Source organism: Phyllobates terribilis, unplaced genomic scaffold, assembly GCF_046119375.1.
Source record: "Phyllobates terribilis strain yellow unplaced genomic scaffold, ASM4611937v1 Scaffold_12__6_contigs__length_324123572, whole genome shotgun sequence".
In the NCBI taxonomy this organism is placed as follows: Eukaryota; Metazoa; Chordata; class Amphibia; order Anura; family Dendrobatidae; genus Phyllobates; species Phyllobates terribilis.
Genome location: NW_027362772.1, coordinates 88,841,231 through 88,867,589, shown reverse-complemented (window position 1 = coordinate 88,867,589; position 26,359 = coordinate 88,841,231). Strand labels below are relative to the sequence as shown.

At 56.2% G+C, this 26,359-nt stretch overlaps 1 protein-coding gene across 1 annotated transcript in view; it reads right to left on the bottom strand.

The window, feature by feature from the left end:
• LOC141172170 (alkaline phosphatase-like) overlaps positions 1–26,359 on the bottom strand; it is a 104,061-nt gene that overhangs the window by 6,354 nt on the left and 71,348 nt on the right. The window contains exons 5-6 of the mRNA XM_073656086.1: positions 6,330–6,505; positions 6,114–6,257 (exon numbers count right to left, since the gene is read on the bottom strand). Coding sequence (XP_073512187.1) covers positions 6,114–6,257; positions 6,330–6,505 — 320 coding nt within the window. The remainder of the gene's footprint in view (positions 1–6,113; positions 6,258–6,329; positions 6,506–26,359) is intronic.

The window sequence follows — 26,359 nt, the reverse complement described above, 5'->3', positions numbered from 1 at the left end:
TCACCTCCAGAGCTGCCCTCACTATTCTGCTGTTACATTGTGTCTTATCCTCCAGTCACCTCCAGAGCTGCAGTCACTATTCTGCTGTTACATCGTGTCTTATCCTCCAATCACCTCCAGATCTGCAGTCACTATTCTGCTGTTACATCATGTCTTATCCTCCAGTCACCTCCACAGCTGCAGTCACTATTCTGCTGTTACATTGTGTCTTATCGTCCAGTCACCCCCAGAGCTGCGGTCACTATTCTGCTGTTACATCGTGTCTTATCCTCCAGTCACCTCCAGAGCTGCAGTCACTATTCTGCTGTTACATCGTGTCTTATCCTCCAGTCACCTCCACAGCTGCAGTCACTATTCTGCTGTTACATTGTGTCTTATCCTCCAGTCACCCGCAGAGCTGCAGTCACTATTCTGCTGTTACATCGTGTCTTATCCTCCAGTCACCTCCAGAGCTGCAGTCACTATTCTGCTGTTACATCGTGTCTTATCCTCCAGTCACCTCCAGAGCTGCAGTTACTATTCTGCTGATACATGATGTCTCATCCTCCAGTCACCTCCAGAGCTGCCCTCACTATTCTGCTGTTACATTGTGTCTTATCCTCCAGTCACCTCCAGAGCTGCACTCACTATTCTGCTGTTACATCAGGTCTTATCCTCCAGTCACCTCCAGAGCTGCACTCACTATTCTGCTGTTACATCAGGTCTTATCCTCCAGTCACCTCCAGAGCTGCACTCACTATTCTGCTGTTACATCAGGTCTTATCCTCCAGTCACCTCCAGAGCTGCACTCACTATTCTGCTGTTACATCAGGTCTTATCCTCCAGTCACCTCCAGAGCTGCACTCACTATTCTGCTGTTACATCATCTCTTATCCTCCAGTCACCTCCAGAGCTGCAGTTACTATTCTGCTGATACATGATGTCTCATACTCCAGTCACCTCCAGAGCTGCCCTCACTATTCTGCTGTTACATTGTGTCTTATCCTCCAGTCACCTCCAGAGCTGCAGTCACTATTCTGCTGTTACATCGTGTCTTATCCTCCAATCACCTCCAGATCTGCAGTCACTATTCTGCTGTTACATCATGTCTTATCCTCCAGTCACCTCCACAGCTGCAGTCACTATTCTGCTGTTACATTGTGTCTTATCGTCCAGTCACCCCCAGAGCTGCGGTCACTATTCTGCTGTTACATCGTGTCTTATCCTCCAGTCACCTCCAGAGCTGCAGTCACTATTCTGCTGTTACATCGTGTCTTATCCTCCAGTCACCTCCACAGCTGCAGTCACTATTCTGCTGTTACATTGTGTCTTATCCTCCAGTCACCCGCAGAGCTGCAGTCACTATTCTGCTGTTACATCGTGTCTTATCCTCCAGTCACCTCCAGAGCTGCAGTCACTATTCTGCTGTTACATCGTGTCTTATCCTCCAGTCACCTCTAGAGCTGCACTCACTATTCTGCTGTTACATCGTGTCTTATCCTCCAGTCACCTCCAGAGCTGCACTCACTATTATGCTGTTACATCATGTCTTATCCTCCAGTCACCTCCAGAGCTGCACTCACTATTCTGCTGCTACATCATGTCTTATCCTCCAGTCACCTCCAGAGCTGCACTCACTATTCTGCTGTTACATCAGGTCTTATCCTCCAGTCACCTCCAGAGCTGCACTCACTATTCTGCTGTTACATCAGGTCTTATCCTCCAGTCACCTCCAGAGCTGCACTCACTATTCTGCTGCTACATCATGTCTTATCCTCCAGTCACCTCCAGAGCTGCACTCACTATTCTGCTGTTACATCAGGTCTTATCCTCCAGTCACCTCCCGAGCTGCACTCACTATTCTGCTGTTACATCAGGTCTTATCCTCCAGTCACCTCCAGAGCTGCACTCACTATTCTGCTGTTACATCAGGTCTTATCCTCCAGTCACCTCCAGAGCTGCACTCACTATTCTGCTGTTACATCAGGTCTTATCCTCCAGTCACCTCCAGAGCTGCACTCACTATTCTGCTGTTACATCATCTCTTATCCTCCAGTCACCTCCAGACCTGCACTCACTATTATGCTGTTACATCGTGTCTTATCCTCCAGTCACCTCCAGAGCTGCACTCACTATTCTGCTGTTACATCGTGTCTTATCCTCCAGTCACCTCCAGAGCTGCAGTTACTATTCTGCTGATACATGATGTCTCATCCTCCAGTCACCTCCAGAGCTGCCCTCACTATTCTGCTGTTACATTGTGTCTTATCCTCCAGTCACCTCCAGAGCTGCACTCACTATTCTGCTGTTACATCAGGTCTTATCCTCCAGTCACCTCCAGAGCTGCACTCACTATTCTGCTGTTACATCAGGTCTTATCCTCCAGTCACCTCCAGAGCTGCACTCACTATTCTGCTGTTACATCAGGTCTTATCCTCCAGTCACCTCCAGAGCTGCACTCACTATTCTGCTGTTACATCATCTCTTATCCTCCAGTCACCTCCAGACCTGCACTCACTATTATGCTGTTACATCGTGTCTTATCCTCCAGTCACCTCCAGAGCTGCACTCACTATTCTGCTGTTACATCGTGTCTTATCCTCCAGTCACCTCCAGAGCTGCAGTTACTATTCTGCTGATACATGATGTCTCATACTCCAGTCACCTCCAGAGCTGCCCTCACTATTCTGCTGTTACATTGTGTCTTATCCTCCAGTCTCCTCCAGAGCTGCAGTCACTATTCTGCTGTTACATCGTGTCTTATCCTCCAGTCACCTCCAGAGCTGCAGTTACTATTCTGCTGATACATGATGTCTCATACTCCAGTCACCTCCAGAGCTGCCCTCACTATTCTGCTGTTACATTGTGTCTTATCCTCCAGTCACCTCCAGAGCTGCACTCACTATTCTGCTGTTACATCATGTCTTATCCTCCAATCACCTCCAGATCTGCAGTCACTATTCTGCTGTTACATCGTGTCTTATCCTCCAGTCACCTCCACAGCTGCAGTCACTATTCTGCTGTTACATTGTGTCTTATCGTCCAGTCACCCCCAGAGCTGCGGTCACTATTCTGCTGTTACATCGTGTCTTATCCTCCAGTCACCTCCACAGCTGCAGTCACTATTCTGCTGTTACATTGTGTCTTATCCTCCAGTCACCCGCAGAGCTGCGGTCACTATTCTGCTATTACATCGTGTCTTATCCTCCAGTCACCTCCAGAGCTGCAGTCACTATTCTGCTGTTACATCGTGTCTTATCCTCCAGTCACCTCCAGAGCTGCAGTCACTATTCTGCTGTTACATCGTGTCTTATCCTCCAGTCACCTCCAGAGCTGCACTCACTATTCTGCTGTTACATCGTGTCTTATCCTCCAGTCACCTCCAGAGCTGCACTCACTATTATGCTGTTACATCATGTCTTATCCTCCAGTCACCTCCAGAGCTGCACTCACTATTCTGCTGCTACATCATGTCTTATCCTCCAGTCACCTCCAGAGCTGCACTCACTATTCTGCTGTTACATCAGGTCTTATCCTCCAGTCACCTCCAGAGCTGCACTCACTATTCTGCTGTTACATCAGGTCTTATCCTCCAGTCACCTCCAGAGCTGCACTCACTATTCTGCTGCTACATCATGTCTTATCCTCCAGTCACCTCCAGAGCTGCACTCACTATTCTGCTGTTACATCAGGTCTTATCCTCCAGTCACCTCCAGAGCTGCACTCACTATTCTGCTGTTACATCAGGTCTTATCCTCCAGTCACCTCCAGAGCTGCACTCACTATTCTGCTGTTACATCAGGTCTTATCCTCCAGTCACCTCCAGAGCTGCACTCACTATTCTGCTGTTACATCAGGTCTTATCCTCCAGTCACCTCCAGAGCTGCACTCACTATTCTGCTGTTACATCATCTCTTATCCTCCAGTCACCTCCAGACCTGCACTCACTATTATGCTGTTACATCGTGTCTTATCCTCCAGTCACCTCCAGAGCTGCACTCACTATTCTGCTGTTACATCATCTCTTATCCTCCAGTCACCTCCAGAGCTCCAGTCACTATTCTGCTGTTACATCGTGTCTTATCCTCCAGTCACCTCCAGAGCTGCAGTTACTATTCTGCTGATACATGATGTCTCATCCTCCAGTCACCTCCAGAGCTGCCCTCACTATTCTGCTGTTACATTGTGTCTTATCCTCCAGTCACCTCCAGAGCTGCACTCACTATTCTGCTGTTACATCAGGTCTTATCCTCCAGTCACCTCCAGAGCTGCACTCACTATTCTGCTGTTACATCAGGTCTTATCCTCCAGTCACCTCCAGAGCTGCACTCACTATTCTGCTGTTACATCAGGTCTTATCCTCCAGTCACCTCCAGAGCTGCACTCACTATTCTGCTGTTACATCATCTCTTATCCTCCAGTCACCTCCAGACCTGCACTCACTATTATGCTGTTACATCGTGTCTTATCCTCCAGTCACCTCCAGAGCTGCACTCACTATTCTGCTGTTACATCGTGTCTTATCCTCCAGTCACCTCCAGAGCTGCAGTTACTATTCTGCTGATACATGATGTCTCATACTCCAGTCACCTCCAGAGCTGCCCTCACTATTCTGCTGTTACATTGTGTCTTATCCTCCAGTCACCTCCAGAGCTGCAGTCACTATTCTGCTGTTACATCGTGTCTTATCCTCCAGTCACCTCCAGAGCTGCAGTTACTATTCTGCTGATACATGATGTCTCATACTCCAGTCACCTCCAGAGCTGCAGTTACTATTCTGCTGATACATGATGTCTCATACTCCAGTCACCTCCAGAGCTGCCCTCACTATTCTGCTGTTACATTGTGTCTTATCCTCCAGTCACCCCCAGAGCTGCGGTCACTATTCTGCTGTTACATCGTGTCTTATCCTCCAGTCACCTCCACAGCTGCAGTCACTATTCTGCTGTTACATTGTGTCTTATCCTCCAGTCACCCGCAGAGCTGCGGTCACTATTCTGCTATTACATCGTGTCTTATCCTCCAGTCACCTCCAGAGCTGCAGTCACTATTCTGCTGTTACATCGTGTCTTATCCTCCAGTCACCTCCAGAGCTGCAGTCACTATTCTGCTGTTACATCGTGTCTTATCCTCCAGTCACCTCCAGAGCTGCACTCACTATTCTGCTGTTACATCGTGTCTTATCCTCCAGTCACCTCCAGAGCTGCAGTTACTATTCTGCTGATACATGATGTCTCATCCTCCAGAGCTGCCCTCACTATTCTGCTGTTACATTGTGTCTTATCCTCCAGTCACCTCCAGACCTGCAGTCACTATTCTGCTGTTACATCGTGTCTTATCCTCCAATCACCTCCAGATCTGCAGTCACTATTCTGCTGTTACATCGTGTCTTATCCTCCAGTCACCTCCACAGCTGCAGTCACTATTCTGCTGTTACATTGTGTCTTATCCTCCAGTCACCCCCAGAGCTGCGGTCACTATTCTGCTGTTACATCGTGTCTTATCCTCCAGTCACCTCCAGAGCTGCGGTCACTATTCTGCTGTTACATCGTGTCTTATCCTCCAGTCACCTCCAGAGCTGCAGTCACTATTCTGCTGTTACATCGTGTCTTATCCTCCAGTCACCTCCACAGCTGCAGTCACTATTCTGCTGTTACATCATGTCTTATCCTCCAGTCACCTCCAGATCTGCACTCACTATTCTGCTGTTACATCGTGTCTTATCCTCCAGTCACCTCCAGAGCTGCCCTCACTATTCTGCTGTTACATCGTGTCTTATCCTCCAGTCACCTCCAGAGCTGCAGTCACTATTCTGCTGTTACATCGTGTCTTATCCTCCAGTCACCTCCAGAGCTGCCCTCACTATTCTGCTGTTACATCATGTCTTATCCTCCAGTCAACTCCAGAGCTGCAGTCACTATTCTGCTGTTACATCGTGTCTTATCCTCCGGTCATCTCCAGAGCTGCAGTCACTATTCTGCTGTTACATGGTGTCTTATCCTCCAGTCACCTCCACAGCTGCAGTCACTATTCTGCTGTTACATCGTGTCTTATCCTCTAGTCACCTCCAGAGCTGAGGTACCCGTCTGTTTGCAGCTCTGGATGTGAGTGGAGAAGATGCTGGTCACACGCACCTTTGCTGGTGGTTTCTTCTGGTACCAGAGCCTCACTAGGTCCTGCCCGTCCTGTCTGGTCCCGTTGGCCCCGGGCTCCAGGGGGCGCTCTACGTCCGGGGTGCCGCTGGGGTACATGTATTTTCTGCCTCCGCCCAGAATCACCTGCACATGAAGCAGATGGCGCCATCAGCAGGAGCCGGATGACTGCTCCCATCATCCGCCCGGGGCCCTCACCTCTATGTCTGCGATGTTGTGAATCAGCTGCCAGGCGATGTCCCTGCAGCCCTGACGGGCGGCGTCCGCGGGCAGCTCCGCATCCGAGAACCACTGCCGGTCAGCGCTGTGCGCGTAGGCGGCGGCCGGGGTGGCGTGAGTGATGCTGGTGGTCGTCACTAATCCCACCGAGCGCCCTGAGGATGAGAACAGACGGCGATGACCGACACCGACCGACAACACGCCTGTATACTGTGAGAGGTTGTCAGCCCCGCCCCCTGTCACTAACAACCAGCCTGTACACTGTGAGAGGTTGTCAGCCCCGCCCCTTGCTACTGACAACCAGCCTGTACACTGTGAGAGGCTGTCAGCCCCGCCCCCTGTCACTAACAACCAGCCTGTATACTGTGAGAGGTTGTCAGCCCCGCCCCCTGTCACTAACAACCAGCCTGTATACTGTGAGAGGTTGTCAGCCCCGCCCCCTGTCACTAACAACCAGCCTGTATACTGTGAGAGGTTGTCAGCTCCGCCCCCTGCTACTGACAACCAGCCTGTATACTGTGAGAGGTTGTCAGCCCCTCCCCCTGTCACTAACAACCAGCCTGTATACTGTGAGAGGTTGTCAGCCCCGCCCCCTGTCACTAACAACCAGCCTGTATACTGTGAGAGGTTGTCAGCCCCGCCCCTTGCTACTGACAACCAGCCTGTACACTGTGAGAGGCTGTCAGCCCCGCCCCCTGTCACTAACAACCAGCCTGTATACTGTGAGAGGTTGTCAGCCCCGCCCCCTGTCACTGACAACCAGCCTGTATACTGTGAGAGGTTGTCAGCCCCGCCCCCTGTCACTGACAACCAGCCTGTATACTGTGAGAGGTTGTCAGCCCCGCCCCCTGTCACTGACAACCAGGCTGTATACTGTGAGAGGTTGTCAGCCCCGCCCCTTGCTACTGACAACCAGCCTGTACACTGTGAGAGGCTGTCAGCCCCGCCCCCTGCTACTGACAACCAGCCTGTATACTGTGAGAGGTTATCAGCCCCGCCCCCTGTCACTGACAACCAGCCTGTACACTGTGAGAGGTTGTCAGCCCCGCCCCCTGCTACTGACAACCAGCCTGTATACTGTGAGAGGTTATCAGCCCCGCCCCCTGTCACTGACAACCAGCCTGTATACTGTGAGAGGTTGTCAGCCCTGTCACTGACAACCAGCCTGTATACTGTGAGAGGTTGTCAGCCCTGTCACTGACAACCAGCCTGTACACTGTGAGAGGTTGTCAGCCCAGCCCCCTGCTACTGACAACCAGCCTGTATACTGTGAGAGGTTGTCAGCCCTGTCACTGACAACCAGCCTGTATACTGTGAGAGGTTGTCAGCCCCGCCCCCTGCTACTGACAACCAGCCTGTACACTGTGAGAGGCTGTCAGCCCCGCCCCCTGCTACTGACAACCAGCCTGTATACTGTGAGAGGTTATCAGCCCCGCCCCCTGTCACTGACAACCAGCCTGTACACTGTGAGAGGTTGTCAGCCCCGCCCCCTGCTACTGACAACCAGCCTGTATACTGTGAGAGGTTATCAGCCCCGCCCCCTGTCACTGACAACCAGCCTGTACACTGTGAGAGGTTGTCAGCCCCGCCCCCTGCTACTGACAACCAGCCTGTATACTGTGAGAGGCTGTCAGCCCCGCCCCCTGCTACTGACAACCAGCCTGTACACTGTGAGAGGCTGTCAGCCCCGCCCCCTGTCACTGACAACCAGCCTGTATACTGTGAGAGGTTGTCAGCCCTGTCACTGACAACCAGCCTGTATACTGTGAGAGGTTGTCAGCCCTGTCACTGACAACCAGCCTGTATACTGTGAGAGGTTGTCAGCCCTGTCACTGACAACCAGCCTGTATACTGTGAGAGGTTGTCAGCCCCGCCCCCTGTCACTGACAACCAGTCTGTATACTGTGAGAGGTTGTCGGCCCCGCCCCCTGTCACTGACAACCAGCCTGTATACTGTGAGAGGTTGTCAGCCCCGCCCCCTGCCACTGACAACCAGCCTGTACACTGTGAGAGGTTGTCAGCCCCGCCCCCTGCCACTGACAACCAGCCTGTATGCTGTGAGAGGTTGTCAGCCCCGCCCCCTGTCACTGACAACCAGCCTGTATACTGTGAGAGGTTGTCAGCCCCGCCCCCTGTCACTGACAACCAGCCTGTACACTGTGAGAGGATGTCAGCCCTGTCACTGACAACCAGCCTGTATACTGTGAGAGGTTGTCAGCCCTGTCACTGACAACCAGCCTGTATACTGTGAGAGGATGTCAGCCCTGTCACTGACAACCAGCCTGTATACTGTGAGAGGTTGTCAGCCCTGTCACTGACAACCAGCCTGTATACTGTGAGAGGTTGTCAGCCCTGTCACTGACAACCAGCCTGTATACTGTGAGAGGTTGTCAGCCCCGCCCCCTGTCACTGACAACCAGCCTGTATACTGTGAGAGGTTGTCAGCCCCGCCCCCTGTCACTGACAACCAGCCTGTATACTGTGAGAGGTTGTCAGCCCTGTCACTGACAACCAGCCTGTATACTGTGAGAGGTTGTCAGCCCTGTCACTGACAACCAGCCTGTATACTGTGAGAGGTTGTCAGCCCTGTCACTGACAACCAGCCTGTATACTGTGAGAGGTTGTCAGCCCCGCCCCCTACCACTGACAACCAGCCTGTACACTGTGAGAGGCTGTCAGCTCCGCCCCCTGTCACTGACAACCAGCCGATGCATGTGAGAGATTGTCAGCCCCGCCCCCTGTCACTGACAACCAGTCTGTATACTGTGAGAGGTTGTCAGCCCCGCCCCCTGCCACTGACAACCAGCCTGTATACTGTGAGAGGTTGTCAGCCCCGCCCCCTGTCACTGACAGCCAGCCTGTACACTGTGAGAGGTTGTCAGCCCCGCCCCCTGTCACTGACAACCAGCCTGTACACTGTGAGAGGATGTCAGCCCCGCCCCCTGTCACTGACAACCAGCCTGTACACTGTGAGAGGTTGTCAGCCCCGCCCCCTGCTACTGACAACCAGCCTGTATACTGTGAGAGGTTGTCAGCCCCGCCCCCTGTCACTGACAACCAGCCTGTATACAGTGAGAGGTTGTCAGCCCTGTCACTGACAACCAGCCTGTATACTGTGAGAGGTTGTCAGCCCTGTCACTGACAACCAGCCTGTATACTGTGAGAGGTTGTCAGCCCCACCCCCTGTCACTGACAACCAGCCTGTATACTGTGAGAGGTTGTCAGCCCCGCCCCCTGCTACTGACAACCAGCCTGTATACTGTGAGAGGTTGTCAGCCCTGTCACTGACAACCAGCCTGTACACTGTGAGAGGTTGTCAGCCCCGCCCCCTGCTACTGACAACCAGCCTGTATACTGTGAGAGGTTGTCAGCCCCGCCCCCTGTCACTGACAACCAGCCTGTACACTGTGAGAGGTTGTCAGCCACGCCCCCTGTCACTGACAACCAGCCTGTACACTGTGAGAGGATGTCAGCCCCTCCCCCTGTCACTGACAACCAGTCTGTATACTGTGAGAGGTTGTCAGCCCCACCCCCTGTCACTGACAACCAGCCTGTATACTGTGAGAGGTTGTCAGCCCCGCCCCCTGTCACTGACAACCAGCCTGTACAGTGTGAGAGGTTGTCAGCCCCGCCCCCTGTCACTGACAACCAGCCTGTACACTGTGAGAGGTTGTCAGCCCCGCCCTCTGTCACTGACAACCAGCCTGTATACTGTGAGAGGTTACCAGCCCCGCCCCCTGTCACTGACAACCAGCCTGTATATCCTGTGTGAGAGGTTGTCAGCCCCGCCCCCAGATACTGACAACCAGCCTGTATACTGTGAGAGGTTACCAGCCCCGCCCCCTGTCACTGCCAACCAGCCTGTATATCCTGTGTGAGAGGTTGTCAGCCCCGCCCCCAGATACTGACAACCAGCCTGTACACTGTGAGAGGCTGTCAGCCCCGCCCCCTGTCACTGCCAACCAGCCTGTACACTGTGAGAGGTTACCAGCCCCGCCCCCTGTCACTGCCAACCAGCCTGTATACTGTGAGAGGTTGTCAGCCCCGCCCCCTGTCACTGCCAACCAGCCTGTACACGGAGAGAGGTTGTCAGCCCCGCCCCCTGCCACTGACAACCAGGCTGTATACTGTGAGAGGTTGTCAGCCCCGCCCCCTGTCACTGACAACCAGCCTGTACACTGAGAGAGGTTGTCAGCCCCGCCCCCTGTCACTGACAACCAGCCTGTACACTGTGAGAGGTGGTCAGCCCCGCCCCCTGTCACTGACAACCAGCCTGTATACTGTGAGAGGTTGTCAGCCCCGCCCCCTGCCACTGACAACCAGCCTGTACACTGTGAGAGGTTGTCACCCCAACCCCTGTCACTGACAACTAGCCTGTATACTGTGAGAGGTTGTCAGCCCCACCCCCTGTCACTGACAACCAGCCTGTACACTGTGAGAGGATGTCAGCCCCACCCCCTGCCACTGACAACCAGCCTGTACACTGTGAGAGGTTGTCACCCCAACCCCTGTCACTGACAACCAGCCTGTATACTGTGAGAGATTGTCAGCCCCGCCCCCTGTCACTGAGAACCAGCCTGTATACTGTGAGAGGTTGTCAGCCCCGCCCCCTGTCACTGACAACCAGCCTGTATACTGTGAGAGGTTGTCAGGCCCGCCCCCTGTCACTGACAACCAGCCTGTATACTGTGAGAGGTTGTCAGCCCAACCCCCTGCCACTGACAACCAGACTGCATACTGTGAGAGGTTGTCAGCCCCGCCCCCTGTCACTGACATCCAGCCTGTATACTGTGAGAGGCTGTCAGCCCCGCCCCCTGTCACTGACAACCAGCCTGTACACTGTGAGAGGTTGTCAGCCCCGCCCCCTGCCACTGACAACCAGCCTGTATACTGTGAGAGGTTGTCAGCCCCACCCCCTGTCACTGACAACCAGCCTGTATACTGTGAGAGGTTGTCAGCCCTGCCGCCTGCCACTGACAACCAGCCTGTACTACACTGTAAGAGGTTGTCAGCCCCGCCCCCTGTCACTGACAACCAGCCTGTACACTGTGAGAGGTTGTCAGCCCCACCCTCTGTCACTGACAACCAGCCTGTATACTGTGAGAGGTTGTCAGCCCCGCCCCCTGTCACTGACAACCAGCTTGTACACTGTGAGAGGTTGTCAGCCCCACCCCCTGTCACTGACAACCAGCCTGTACACTGTGAGAGGTTGTCAGCCCCGCCCCCTGTCACTGACAACCAGCCTGTACACTGTGAGAGGTTGTCAGCCCATCCCCCTGTCACTGACAACCAGCCTGTACACTGTGAGAGGTTACCAGCCCCGCCCCCTGCCACTGACAACCAGCCTGTACTACACTGTAAGAGGTTGTCAGCCCCACCCTCTGTCACTGACAACCAGCCTGTACACTGTGAGAGGTTGTCAGCCCCACCCCCTGTCACTGACAACCAGCCTGTACACTGTGAGAGGTTGTCAGCCCCACCCCCTGTCACTGACAACCAGCCTGTACACTGTGAGAGGTAGTCAGCCGCTCCCACTGCCACTGACAACCAGCCTGTATACTGTGAGAGGTAGTCAGCCGCTCCCACTGCCACTGACAACCAGCCTGTACACTGTGAGAGGTTGTCAGCCCCGCCCCCTGTCACTGACAACCAGCCTGTATACTGTAAGGGGTTGTCAGCCCCGCCCCCTGTCACTGACAACCAGCCTGTACACTGTGAGAGGTTGTCAGCCCCGCCCCCTGTCACTGACAACCAGCCTGTATACTGTGAGAGGTTGTCAGCCCCGCCCCCTGTCACTGACAACCAGCCTGTACACTGTGAGAGGTTGTCAGCCCATCCCCCTGTCACTGACAACCAGCCTGTACACTGTGAGAGGTTATCAGCCCCGCCCCCTGTCACTGACAACCAGCCTGTATACTGTGAGAGGTTGTCAGCCCCGCCCCCTGTCCCTGACAACCAGCCTGTACACTGTGAGAGGATGTCAGCCCCGCCCCCTGTCACTGACAACCAGCCTGTATACTGTGAGAGGTTGTCAGCCCTGCCGCCTGTCACTGACAACCAGCCTGTATACTGAGAGAGGTTGTCAGCCCCGCCCCCTGTCACTGACAACCAGCCTGTATACTGTGAGAGATTGTCAGCCCCGCCCCCTATCACTGACAACCAGCCTGTATACTGTGAGAGGTTGTCAGCAGCTCCCCCTGTCACTGACAACCAGCCTGTATACTGTGAGAGATTGTCAGCCCCGCCCCCTGTCACTGACATCCAGAGTGTAAACTGTGAGGGGTTGTCAGCCCCGCCCCCTGTCACTGACAACTAGCCTGTGCACTGTGAGAGGTTGTCAGCCCCGCCCCCTGTGACTGACAACCAGCCTGTATACTGTGAGAGGTTGTCAGCCCCGCCCTCTGTCACTGACAACCAGCCTGTATACTGTGAGAGGTTGTCAGCCCCGCCCCCTGTCACTGACAACCAGCCTGTATACTGTGAGAGGTTGTCAGCCCCGCCCCCTGTCACTGACAACCAGCCTGTATACTGTGAGAGGTTGTCAGCCCCGCCCTCTGTCACTGACAACCAGCCTGTACAATGTGACAGGATGTCAGCCCCGCCCCCTGTCACTGACAACCAGCCTGTATACTGTGAGAGGTTGTCAGCCCCGCCCCCTGTCACTGACAACCAGCCTGTATAATGTGAGAGGTTGTCAGCCCCACCCCCTGTCACTGACAACCAGCCTGTACACTGTGAGAGGTTGTCAGCCCCGCCCTCTGTCACTGACAACCAGCCTGTATAATGTGAGAGGTTGTCAGCCCCACCCCCTGTCACTGACAACCAGCCTGTATACTGTGAGAGGTTGTCAGCCCCACCCCCTGCCACTGACAACCAGACTGCATACTGTGAGAGGTTGTCAGCCCCGCCCCCTGTCACTGACAACCAGCCTGTATACTGTGAGAGGTTGTCAGCCCCGCCCCCTGTGACTGACAACCAGCCTGTATACTGTGAGAGGTTGTCAGCCCCACCCCCTGTCACTGACAACCAGCCTGTATACTGTGAGAGGTTGTCAGCCCCGCCCTCTGTCACTGACAACCAGCCTGTACACTGTGAGAGGCTGTCAGCCCCACCCCCTGTCACTGACAACCAGCCTGTACACTGTGAGAGGTTGTCAGCCCCGCCCCCTGTCACTGACAACCAGCCTGTACACTGTGAGAGGTTGTCAGCCCCTCCCCCCTGCCACTGACAACCAGCCTGTATACTGTGAGAGGATGTCCGCCACTCGCCCTGCCACTGACAACCAGCCTGTATACTGTGAGAGGTTGTCAGCCCCTCCCCCTGCCACTGACAACCAGCCTGTATACTGTGAGAGGTTGTCAGCCCCGCCCCCTGCCACTGACAATCAGCCTGTATACTGTGAGAGGTTGTCAGCCCCGCCCCCTGCCACTGACAACCAGCCTGTACACTGTGAGAGGTTGTCAGCCCCGCCCCCTGTCACTGACAACCAGCCTGTACACTGTGAGAGGTGGCAGCCACGCCCCCTGTCACTGACAACCAGCCTGTATACTGTGAGAGGTTGTCAGCCCCGCCCCCTGTCACTGACAACCAGCCTGTACACTGTGAGAGGTGGTCAGCCACGCCCCCTGTCACTGACAACCAGCCTGTACACTGTGAGAGGTGGTCAGCCCCGCCCCCTGTCACTGACAACCAGCCTGTACACTGTGAGAGGTGGTCAGCCCCGCCCCCTGTCACTGACAACCAGCCTGTATACTGTGAGAGGTTGTAAGCCCCGCCCCCTGTCACTGACAACCTGCCTGTATACTGTGAGAGGTTGTCAGCCCCGCCCCCTGTCACTGACAACCAGCCTGTATACTGTGAGAGGTTGTCAGCCCCACCCCCTGTCACTGACAACCAGCCTGTATACTGTGAGAGGTTGTCAGCCCCACCCCCTGTCACAGACAACCAGCCTGTACACTGTGAGAGGTGGTCAGCCCCGCCCCCTGTCACTGACAACCAGCCTGTACACTGTGAGAGGTGGTCAGCCCCACCCCCTGTCACTGACAACCAGCCTGTATACTGTGAGAGGTTGTCAGCCCCACCCCCTGTCACTGACAACCAGCCTGTATACTGTGAGAGGTGGTCAGCCCCACCCCCTGTCACTGACAACCTGCCTGTATACTGTGAGAGGTTGTCAGCCCCGCCCCCTGTCACTGACAACCAGCCTGTATACTGTGAGAGGTTGTCAGCCCCACCCCCTGTCACTGACAACCAGCCTGTATACTGTGAGAGGTGGTCAGCCCCACCCCCTGTCACTGACAACCAGCCTGTATACTGTGAGAGGTTGTCAGCCCCACCCCCTGTCACTGACAACCAGCCTGTACACTGTGAGAGGTTGTCAGCCCCACCCCCTGTCACTGACAACCAGCCTGTATACTGTGAGAGGTGGTCAGCCCCGCCCCCTGTCACTGACAACCTGCCTGTATACTGTGAGAGGTTGTCAGCCCCACCCCCTGTCACTGACAACCAGCCTGTATACTGTGAGAGGTGGTCAGCCCCACCCCCTGTCACTGACAACCAGCCTGTATACTGTGAGGTGAGAGGTTGTCAGCCCCACCCCCTGTCACTGACAACCAGCCTGTATACTGTGAGAGGTGGTCAGCCCCACCCCCTGTCACTGACAACCAGCCTGTACACTGTGAGAGGTTGTCAGCCCCACCCCCTGTCACAGACAACCTGCCTGTATACTGTGAGAGGTTGTCAGCCCCGCCCCCTGTCACTGACAACCAGCCTGTACACTGTGAGAGGTGGTCAGCCCTGCCCCCTGTCACAGACAACCAGCCTGTATACTGTGAGAGGTTGTCAGCCCCACCCCCTGTCACTGACAACCAGCCTGTACACTGTGAGAGGTTGTCAGCCCCGCCCCCTGTCACTGACAACCAGCCTCTACACTGTGAGAGGTGGTCAGCCCTGCCCCCTGTCACAGACAACCAGCCTGTATACTGTGAGAGGTTGTCAGCCCCGCCCCCTGTCACTGACAACCAGCCTGTACACTGTGAGAGGTTGTCAGCCCCGCCCCCTGTCACTGACAACCAGCCTGTACACTGTGAGAGGTTGTCAGCCCCGCCCCCTGTCACAGACAACCAGCCTGTACACTGTGAGAGGCTGTCAGCCCCGCCCCCTGTCACTGACAACCAGCCTGTACACTGTGAGAGGTTGTCAGCCCCGCCCCCTGTCACTGACAACCAGCCTGTATACTGTGAGAGGCTGTCAGCCCCGCCCCCTGTCACTGACAACCAGCCTGTATACTGTGAGAGGTTGTCAGCCCCTCCCCCTGTCACAACTAGCCTGTATACTGTGAGAGGTTGTCAGCCCCGCCCCCTGTCACTGACAACCAGCCTGTATAATGTGAGAGGTTGTCAGCCCCACCCCCTGTCACTGACAACCAGCCTGTATACTGTGAGAGGTTGTCAGCCCCACCCCCTGTCACTGACAACCAGCCTGTATACTGAGAGAGGTTGTCAGCCCCGCCCCCTGTCACTGACAACCAGCCTGTACACTGTGAGAGGTTGTCAGCCCCGACCCCTGTCACAGACAACCAGCCTGTACACTGTGAGAGGTTGTCAGCCCCGCCCCCTGTCACTGACAACCAGCCTGTACACTGTGAGAGGTTGTCAGCCCCGCCCCCTGTCACAGACAACCAGCCTGTATACTGTGAGAGGTTGTCAGCCCCGCCCCCTGTCACAGACAACCAGCCTGTATACTGTGAGAGGTTGTCAGCCCCGACCCCTGTCACAGACAACCAGCCTGTATACTGTGAGAGGTTGTCAGCCCCGCCCCCTGTCACTGACAACCAGCCTGTATAATGTGAGAGGTTGTCAGCCCCACCCCCTGTCACTGACAACCAGCCTGTACACTGTGAGAGGTTGTCAGCCCCACCCCCTGTCACTGACAACCAGCCTGTATACTGTGAGAGGTTGTCAGCCCCACCCCCTGTGACTGACAACCAGCCTGTACACTGTGAGAGGTTGTCAGCCCCGCCCCCTGTCACTGACAACCAGCCTGTATACTGTGAGAGGTTGTCAGCCCCGCCCCCTGTCACTGACAACCAGCCTGTACACTGTGAGAGGTTGTCAGCCCCGCCCCCTGTCACTGACAACCAGCCTGTATACTGTGAGAGGTTGTCAGCCCCGCCCCCTGTCACTGACAACCAGCCTGTATACTGTGAGAGGTTGTCAGCCCCTCCCCCTGTCACTGACAACCAGCCTGTATACTGTGAGAGGTTGTCAGCCCCGACCCCTGTCACTGACAACCAGCCTGTATACTGTGAGAGGTTGTCAGCCCCGCCCCCTGTCACTGACAACCAGCCTGTATACTGTGAGAGGTTGTCAGCCCCGCCCCCTGTCACAGACAACCAGCCTGTACACTGTGAGAGGTTGTCAGCCCCGCCCCCTGTCACTGACAACCAGCCTGTACACTGTGAGAGGTTGTCAGCCCCGCCCCCTGTCACTGACAACCAGCCTGTACACTGTGAGAGGTTGTCAGCCCCGCCCCCTGTCACTGACAACCAGCCTGTATACTGTGAGAGGTTGTCAGCCCCGACCCCTGTCACAGACAACCAGCCTGTACACTGTGAGAGGTTGTCAGCCCCGCCCCCTGTCACTGACAACCAGCCTGTATACTGTGAGAGGTTGTCAGCCCCGCCCCCTGTCACTGACAACCAGCCTGTACACTGTGAGAGGTTGTCAGCCCCTCCCCCTGTCACAACTAGCCTGTATACTGTGAGAGGTTGTCAGCCCCGCCCCCTGTCACTGACAACCAGCCTGTACACTGTGAGAGGTTGTCAGCCCCACCCCCTGTCACTGACAACCAGCCTGTATACTGTGAGAGGTTGTCGGCCCCGCCCCCTGTCACTGACAACCAGCCTGTACACTGTGAGAGGTTGTCAGCCCCGCCCCCTGTCACTGACAACCAGCCTGTATACTGTGAGAGGTTGTCGGCCCCGCCCCCTGTCACTGACAACCAGCCTGTATACTGTGAGAGGTTGTCAGCCCCGCCCCCTGTCACAACTAGCCTGTATACTGTGAGAGGTTGTCAGCCCCGCCCCCTGTCACAGACAACCAGACTGTATACTGTGAGAGGTTGTCAGCCCCGCCCCCTGTCACAGACAACCAGCCTGTATACTGTGAGAGGTTGTCAGCCCCGCCCCCTGTTACAACTAGCCTGTATACTGTGAGAGGTTGTCAGCCCCGCCCCCTGTCACAACTAGCCTGTATACTGTGAGAGGTTGTCAGCCCCACCCCCTGTCACAGACAACCAGCCTGTATACTGTGAGAGGATGTCAGCCCCGCCCCCTGTCCCTGACAACCAGCCTGTACACTAAGAGAGGTTGTCAGCCCCACCCCCTGTCACTGACAACCAGCCTGTATACTGTGAGAGGTTGTCAGCCCCGCCCCCTGTCACTGACAACCAGCCTGTACACTGTGAGAGGTTGTCAGCCCCGCCCCCTGTCACTGACAACCAGCCTGTATACTGTGAGAGGTTGTCAGCCCCGCCCCCTGCCACTGACAACCAGCCTGTACAATGTGAGAGGATGTCAGCCCCGCCCCCTGCCACTGACAACCAGCCTGTACTACACTGTAAGAGGTTGTCAGCCCCGCCCCCTGTCACTGACAACCAGCCTGTATACTGTGAGAGGTTGTCAGCCCCGCCCCCTGTCACTGACAACCAGCCTGTATACTGTGAGAGGTGGTCAGCCCCACCCCCTGTCACTGACAACCAGCCTGTACACTGTGAGAGGTTGTCAGCCCCACCCCCTGTCACAGACAACCTGCCTGTATACTGTGAGAGGTTGTCAGCCCCGCCCCCTGTCACTGACAACCAGCCTGTACACTGTGAGAGGTGGTCAGCCCTGCCCCCTGTCACAGACAACCAGCCTGTATACTGTGAGAGGTTGTCAGCCCCACCCCCTGTCACTGACAACCAGCCTGTACACTGTGAGAGGTTGTCAGCCCCGCCCCCTGTCACTGACAACCAGCCTCTACACTGTGAGAGGTGGTCAGCCCTGCCCCCTGTCACAGACAACCAGCCTGTATACTGTGAGAGGTTGTCAGCCCCGCCCCCTGTCACTGACAACCAGCCTGTACACTGTGAGAGGTTGTCAGCCCCGCCCCCTGTCACTGACAACCAGCCTGTACACTGTGAGAGGTTGTCAGCCCCGCCCCCTGTCACAGACAACCAGCCTGTACACTGTGAGAGGCTGTCAGCCCCGCCCCCTGTCACTGACAACCAGCCTGTACACTGTGAGAGGTTGTCAGCCCCGCCCCCTGTCACTGACAACCAGCCTGTATACTGTGAGAGGCTGTCAGCCCCGCCCCCTGTCACTGACAACCAGCCTGTATACTGTGAGAGGTTGTCAGCCCCTCCCCCTGTCACAACTAGCCTGTATACTGTGAGAGGTTGTCAGCCCCGCCCCCTGTCACTGACAACCAGCCTGTATAATGTGAGAGGTTGTCAGCCCCACCCCCTGTCACTGACAACCAGCCTGTATACTGTGAGAGGTTGTCAGCCCCACCCCCTGTCACTGACAACCAGCCTGTATACTGAGAGAGGTTGTCAGCCCCGCCCCCTGTCACTGACAACCAGCCTGTACACTGTGAGAGGTTGTCAGCCCCGACCCCTGTCACAGACAACCAGCCTGTACACTGTGAGAGGTTGTCAGCCCCGCCCCCTGTCACTGACAACCAGCCTGTACACTGTGAGAGGTTGTCAGCCCCGCCCCCTGTCACAGACAACCAGCCTGTATACTGTGAGAGGTTGTCAGCCCCGCCCCCTGTCACAGACAACCAGCCTGTATACTGTGAGAGGTTGTCAGCCCCGACCCCTGTCACAGACAACCAGCCTGTATACTGTGAGAGGTTGTCAGCCCCGCCCCCTGTCACTGACAACCAGCCTGTATAATGTGAGAGGTTGTCAGCCCCACCCCCTGTCACTGACAACCAGCCTGTACACTGTGAGAGGTTGTCAGCCCCACCCCCTGTCACTGACAACCAGCCTGTATACTGTGAGAGGTTGTCAGCCCCACCCCCTGTGACTGACAACCAGCCTGTACACTGTGAGAGGTTGTCAGCCCCGCCCCCTGTCACTGACAACCAGCCTGTATACTGTGAGAGGTTGTCAGCCCCGCCCCCTGTCACTGACAACCAGCCTGTACACTGTGAGAGGTTGTCAGCCCCGCCCCCTGTCACTGACAACCAGCCTGTATACTGTGAGAGGTTGTCAGCCCCGCCCCCTGTCACTGACAACCAGCCTGTATACTGTGAGAGGTTGTCAGCCCCTCCCCCTGTCACTGACAACCAGCCTGTATACTGTGAGAGGTTGTCAGCCCCGACCCCTGTCACTGACAACCAGCCTGTATACTGTGAGAGGTTGTCAGCCCCGCCCCCTGTCACTGACAACCAGCCTGTATACTGTGAGAGGTTGTCAGCCCCGCCCCCTGTCACAGACAACCAGCCTGTACACTGTGAGAGGTTGTCAGCCCCGCCCCCTGTCACTGACAACCAGCCTGTACACTGTGAGAGGTTGTCAGCCCCGCCCCCTGTCACTGACAACCAGCCTGTACACTGTGAGAGGTTGTCAGCCCCTCCCCCTGTCACAACTAGCCTGTATACTGTGAGAGGTTGTCAGCCCCGCCCCCTGTCACTGACAACCAGCCTGTACACTGTGAGAGGTTGTCAGCCCCACCCCCTGTCACTGACAACCAGCCTGTATACTGTGAGAGGTTGTCGGCCCCGCCCCCTGTCACTGACAACCAGCCTGTACACTGTGAGAGGTTGTCAGCCCCGCCCCCTGTCACTGACAACCAGCCTGTATACTGTGAGAGGTTGTCGGCCCCGCCCCCTGTCACTGACAACCAGCCTGTATACTGTGAGAGGTTGTCAGCCCCGCCCCCTGTCACAACTAGCCTGTATACTGTGAGAGGTTGTCAGCCCCGCCCCCTGTCACAGACAACCAGACTGTATACTGTGAGAGGTTGTCAGCCCCGCCCCCTGTCACAGACAACCAGCCTGTATACTGTGAGAGGTTGTCAGCCCCGCCCCCTGTTACAACTAGCCTGTATACTGTGAGAGGTTGTCAGCCCCGCCCCCTGTCACAACTAGCCTGTATACTGTGAGAGGTTGTCAGCCCCACCCCCTGTCACAGACAACCAGCCTGTATACTGTGAGAGGATGTCAGCCCCGCCCCCTGTCCCTGACAACCAGCCTGTACACTAAGAGAGGTTGTCAGCCCCACCCCCTGTCACTGACAACCAGCCTGTATACTGTGAGAGGTTGTCAGCCCCGCCCCCTGTCACTGACAACCAGCCTGTACACTGTGAGAGGTTGTCAGCCCCGCCCCCTGTCACTGACAACCAGCCTGTATACTGTGAGAGGTTGTCAGCCCCGCCCCCTGCCACTGACAACCAGCCTGTACAATGTGAGAGGATGTCAGCCCCGCCCCCTGCCACTGACAACCAGCCTGTACTACACTGTAAGAGGTTGTCAGCCCCGCCCCCTGTCACTGACAACCAGCCTGTATACTGTGAGAGGTTGTCAGCCCCGCCCCCTGTCACTGACAACCAGCCTGTATAATGTGAGAGGTTGTCAGCCCCACCCCCTGTCACTGACAACCAGCCTGTATACTGTGAGAGGTTGTCAGCCCCACCCCCTGCCACTGACAACCAGCCTGTATACTGTGAGAGGTTGTCAGCCCCACCCCCTGTCACTGACAACCAGCCTGTATAATGTGAGAGGTTGTCAGCCCCGCCCCCTGTCACTGACAACCAGCCTGTATAATGTGAGAGGTTGTCAGCCCCACCCCCTGTCACTGACAACCAGCCTGTATACTGTGAGAGGTTGTCAGCCCCGCCCTCTGTCACTGACAACCAGCCTGTATAATGTGAGAGGTTGTCAGCCCCACCCCCTGTCACTGACAACCAGCCTGTATACTGTGAGAGGTTGTCAGCCCCGCCCTCTGTCACTGACAACCAGCCTGTATACTGTGAGAGGTTGTCAGCCCCGCCCCCTGCCACTGACAACCAGCCTGTACAATGTGAGAGGATGTCAGCCCCGCCCCCTGCCACTGACAACCAGCCTGTACTACACTGTAAGAGGTTGTCAGCCCCGCCCCCTGTCACTGACAACCAGCCTGTATACTGTGAGAGGTTGTCAGCCCCGCCCCCTGTCACTGACAACCAGCCTGTATAATGTGAGAGGTTGTCAGCCCCACCCCCTGTCACTGACAACCAGCCTGTATACTGTGAGAGGTTGTCAGCCCCACCCCCTGCCACTGACAACCAGCCTGTATACTGTGAGAGGTTGTCAGCCCCACCCCCTGTCACTGACAACCAGCCTGTATAATGTGAGAGGTTGTCAGCCCCGCCCCCTGTCACTGACAACCAGCCTGTATAATGTGAGAGGTTGTCAGCCCCACCCCCTGTCACTGACAACCAGCCTGTATACTGTGAGAGGTTGTCAGCCCCGCCCTCTGTCACTGACAACCAGCCTGTATAATGTGAGAGGTTGTCAGCCCCACCCCCTGTCACTGACAACCAGCCTGTATACTGTGAGAGGTTGTCAGCCCCGCCCTCTGTCACTGACAACCAGCCTGTATACTGTGAGAGGTTGTCAGCCCCGCCCTCTGTCACTGACAACCAGCCTGTATAATGTGAGAGGTTGTCAGCCCCACCCCCTGTCACTGACAACCAGCCTGTATACTGTGAGAGGTTGTCAGCCCCGCCCTCTGTCACTGACAACCAGCCTGTATAATGTGAGAGGTTGTCAGCCCCACCCCCTGTCACTGACAACCAGCCTGTATACTGTGAGAGGTTGTCAGCCCCGCCCTCTGTCACTGACAACCAGCCTGTATAATGTGAGAGGTTGTCAGCCCAACCCCCTGCCACTGACAACCAGACTGCATACTGTGAGAGGTTGTCAGCCCCGCCCCCTGTGACTGACAACCAGCCTGTATACTGTGAGAGGTTGTCAGCCCCGCCCCCTGTCACTGGCAACCAGCCTGTATAATGTGAGAGGTTGTCAGCCCCACCCCCTGTCACTGACAACCAGCCTGTATACTGTGAGAGGTTGTCAGCCCCGCCCTCTGTCACTGACAACCAGCCTGTATACTGTGAGAGGTTGTCAGCCCCACCCCCTGCCACTGACAACCAGACTGCATACTGTGAGAGGTTGTCAGCCCCGCCCCCTGTGACTGACAACCAGCCTGTATACTGTGAGAGGTTGTCAGCTCCGCCCCCTGTCACTGACAACCAGCCTGTATAATGTGAGAGGTTGTCAGCCCCACCCCCTGTCACTGACAACCAGCCTGTATACTGTGAGAGGTTGTCAGCCCCGCCCCCTGTCACTGACAACCAGCCTGTATACTGTGAGAGGATGTCAGCCCCGCCCCCTGTCACTGACAACCAGCCTGTATACTGTGAGAGGTTGTCAGCCCCTCCCCCCTGCCACTGACAACCAGCCTGTGTACTGTGAGAGGTTGTCAGCCCCGCCCCCTGTCACTGACAACCAGCCTGTATACTGTGAGAGGATGTCCGCCCCTCCCCCTGCCACTGACAACCAGCCTGTATACTGTGAGAGGTTGTCAGCCCCGCCCCCTGTCACTGACAACCAGCCTGTATACTGTGAGAGGATGTCAGCCCCGCCCCCTGTCACTGACAACCAGCCTGTATACTGTGAGAGGTTGTCAGCCCCGCCCCCTGCCACTGACAATCAGCCTGTATACTGTGAGAGGTTATCAGCCCCACCCCCTGTCACTGACAACCAGCCTGTATACTGTGAGAGGTTGTCAGCCCCACCCCCTGTCACTGACAACCAGCCTGTACACTGTGAGAGGATGTCAGCCCCGCCCCCTGTCACTGACAACCAGCCTGTATACTGTGAGAGGTTGTCGGCCCCTCCACCTGTCACTGACAACCAGCCTGTATACTGTCAGAGGTTGTCAGCCCCGCCCCCTGTCACTGACAACCAGCCTGTATACTGTGAGAGGTTGTCGGCCCCTCCACCTGTCACTAACAACCAGCCTGTACACTGCGATAGGTTGTCAGCCCCGCCCCCTGTCACTGACAACCAGCCTGTACACTGTGAGAGGTTGTCAGCCCCGCCCCCTGTCACTGACAACCAGCCTGTACACTGTGAGAGGTTGTCAGCCCCACCCCGTGCCACTGACAACCAGCCTGTACATTATGAGAGGTTATCAGCCCCGCCCCCTGTCACTGACAACAAGCCTGTATACTGTGAGAGGTTGTCAGCCCCGCCCCCTGTCACGGACAACCAGCCTGTATACTGTGAGAGGTTGTCAGCCCCACCCCCTGTCACTGACAACCAGCCTGTACACTGTGAGAGGTTGTCAGCCCCGCCCCCTGTCACGGACAACCAGCCTGTATACTGTGAGAGGTTGTCAGCCCCACCCCCTGTCACTGACAACCAGCCTGTATACTGTGAGAGGTTGTCAGCCCCACCCCCTGTCACTGACAACCAGCCTGTATACTGTGAGAGGTTGTCAGCCCCACCCCCTGTCACTGACAACCAGCCTGTACACTGTGAGAGGTTGTCAGCCCCACCCCCTGTCACTGACAACCAGCCTGTATACTGTGAGAGGTTGTCGGCCCCGCCCCCTGTCACTGACAACCAGCCTGTACACTGTGAGAGGTTGTCAGCCCCGCCCCCTGTCACTGACAACCAGCCTGTATACTGTGAGAGGTTGTCAGCCCCGCCCCCTGTCACAACTAGCCTGTATACTGTGAGAGGTTGTCAGCCCCGCCCCCTGTCACTGACAACCAGCCTGTATACTGTGAGAGGTTGTCAGCCCCACCCCCTGTCACAGACAACCAGCCTGTATACTGTGAGAGGATGTCAGCCCCGCCCCCTGTCCCTGACAACCAGCCTGTACACTAAGAGAGGTTGTCAGCCCCACCCCCTGTCACTGACAACCAGCCTGTATACTGTGAGAGGTTGTCAGCCCCGCCCCCTGTCACTGACAACCAGCCTGTACACTGTGAGAGGTTGTCAGCCCCGCCCCCTGTCACTGACAACCAGCCTGTATACTGTGAGAGGTTGTCAGCCCCGCCCCCTGCCACTGACAACCAGCCTGTACAATGTGAGAGGATGTCAGCCCCGCCCCCTGCCACTGACAACCAGCCTGTACTACACTGTAAGAGGTTGTCAGCCCCGCCCCCTGTCACTGACAACCAGCCTGTATACTGTGAGAGGTTGTCAGCCCCGCCCCCTGTCACTGACAACCAGCCTGTATAATGTGAGAGGTTGTCAGCCCCACCCCCTGCCACTGACAACGAGCCTGTATACTGTGAGAGGTTGTCAGCCCCACCCCCTGTCACTGACAACCAGCCTGTATAATGTGAGAGGTTGTCAGCCCCGCCCCCTGTCACTGACAACCAGCCTGTATAATGTGAGAGGTTGTCAGCCCCACCCCCTGTCACTGACAACCAGCCTGTATACTGTGAGAGGTTGTCAGCCCCGCCCTCTGTCACTGACAACCAGCCTGTATAATGTGAGAGGTTGTCAGCCCCACCCCCTGTCACTGACAACCAGCCTGTATACTGTGAGAGGTTGTCAGCCCCGCCCTCTGTCACTGACAACCAGCCTGTATACTGTGAGAGGTTGTCAGCCCAACCCCCTGCCACTGACAACCAGACTGCATACTGTGAGAGGTTGTCAGCCCCGCCCCCTGTGACTGACAACCAGCCTGTATACTGTGAGAGGTTGTCAGCTCCGCCCCCTGTCACTGGCAACCAGCCTGTATAATGTGAGAGGTTGTCAGCCCCACCCCCTGTCACTGACAACCAGCCTGTATACTGTGAGAGGTTGTCAGCCCCGCCCTCTGTCACTGACAACCAGCCTGTATACTGTGAGAGGTTGTCAGCCCCACCCCCTGCCACTGACAACCAGACTGCATACTGTGAGAGGTTGTCAGCCCCGCCCCCTGTGACTGACAACCAGCCTGTATACTGTGAGAGGTTGTCAGCTCCGCCCCCTGTCACTGACAACCAGCCTGTATAATGTGAGAGGTTGTCAGCCCCACCCCCTGTCACTGACAACCAGCCTGTATACTGTGAGAGGTTGTCAGCCCCGCCCCCTGTCACTGACAACCAGCCTGTACACTGTGAGAGGTGGTCAGCCCCACCCCCTGTCACTGACAACCAGCCTGTATACTGTGAGAGGTTGTCAGCTCCGCCCCCTGTCACTGACAACCAGCCTGTATAATGTGAGAGGTTGTCAGCCCCACCCCCTGTCACTGACAACCTGCCTGTATACTGTGAGAGGATGTTAGTCCCGCCCCCTGTCACTGACAACCAGCCTGTACACTGTGAGAGGTTGTCAGCCCCGCCCCCTGTCACTGACAACCAGCCTGTATACTGTGAGAGGATGTCCGCCCCTCCCCCTGCCACTGACAACCAGCCTGTATACTGTGAGAGGATGTTAGTCCCGCCCCCTGTCACTGACAACCAGCCTGTACACTGTGAGAGGTTGTCAGCCCCTCCCCCCTGCCACTGACAACCAGCCTGTATACTGTGAGAGGTTGTCAGCCCCGCCCCCTGTCACTGACAACCAGCCTGTATACTGTGAGAGGATGTCCGCCCCTCCCCCTGCCACTGACAACCAGCCTGTATACTGTGAGAGGTTGTCAGCCCCGCCCCCTGTCACTGACAACCAGCCTGTATACTGTGAGAGGATGTCAGCCCCGCCCCCTGTCACTGACAACCAGCCTGTATACTGTGAGAGGTTGTCAGCCCCGCCCCCTGCCACTGACAATCAGCCTGTATACTGTGAGAGGTTATCAGCCCCACCCCCTGTCACTGACAACCAGCCTGTACACTGTGAGAGGTTGTCAGCCCCTCCCCCCTGCCACTGACAACCAGCCTGTATACTGTGAGAGGTTGTCAGCCCCGCCCCCTGTCACTGACAACCAGCCTGTATACTGTGAGAGGATGTCCGCCCCTCCCCCTGCCACTGACAACC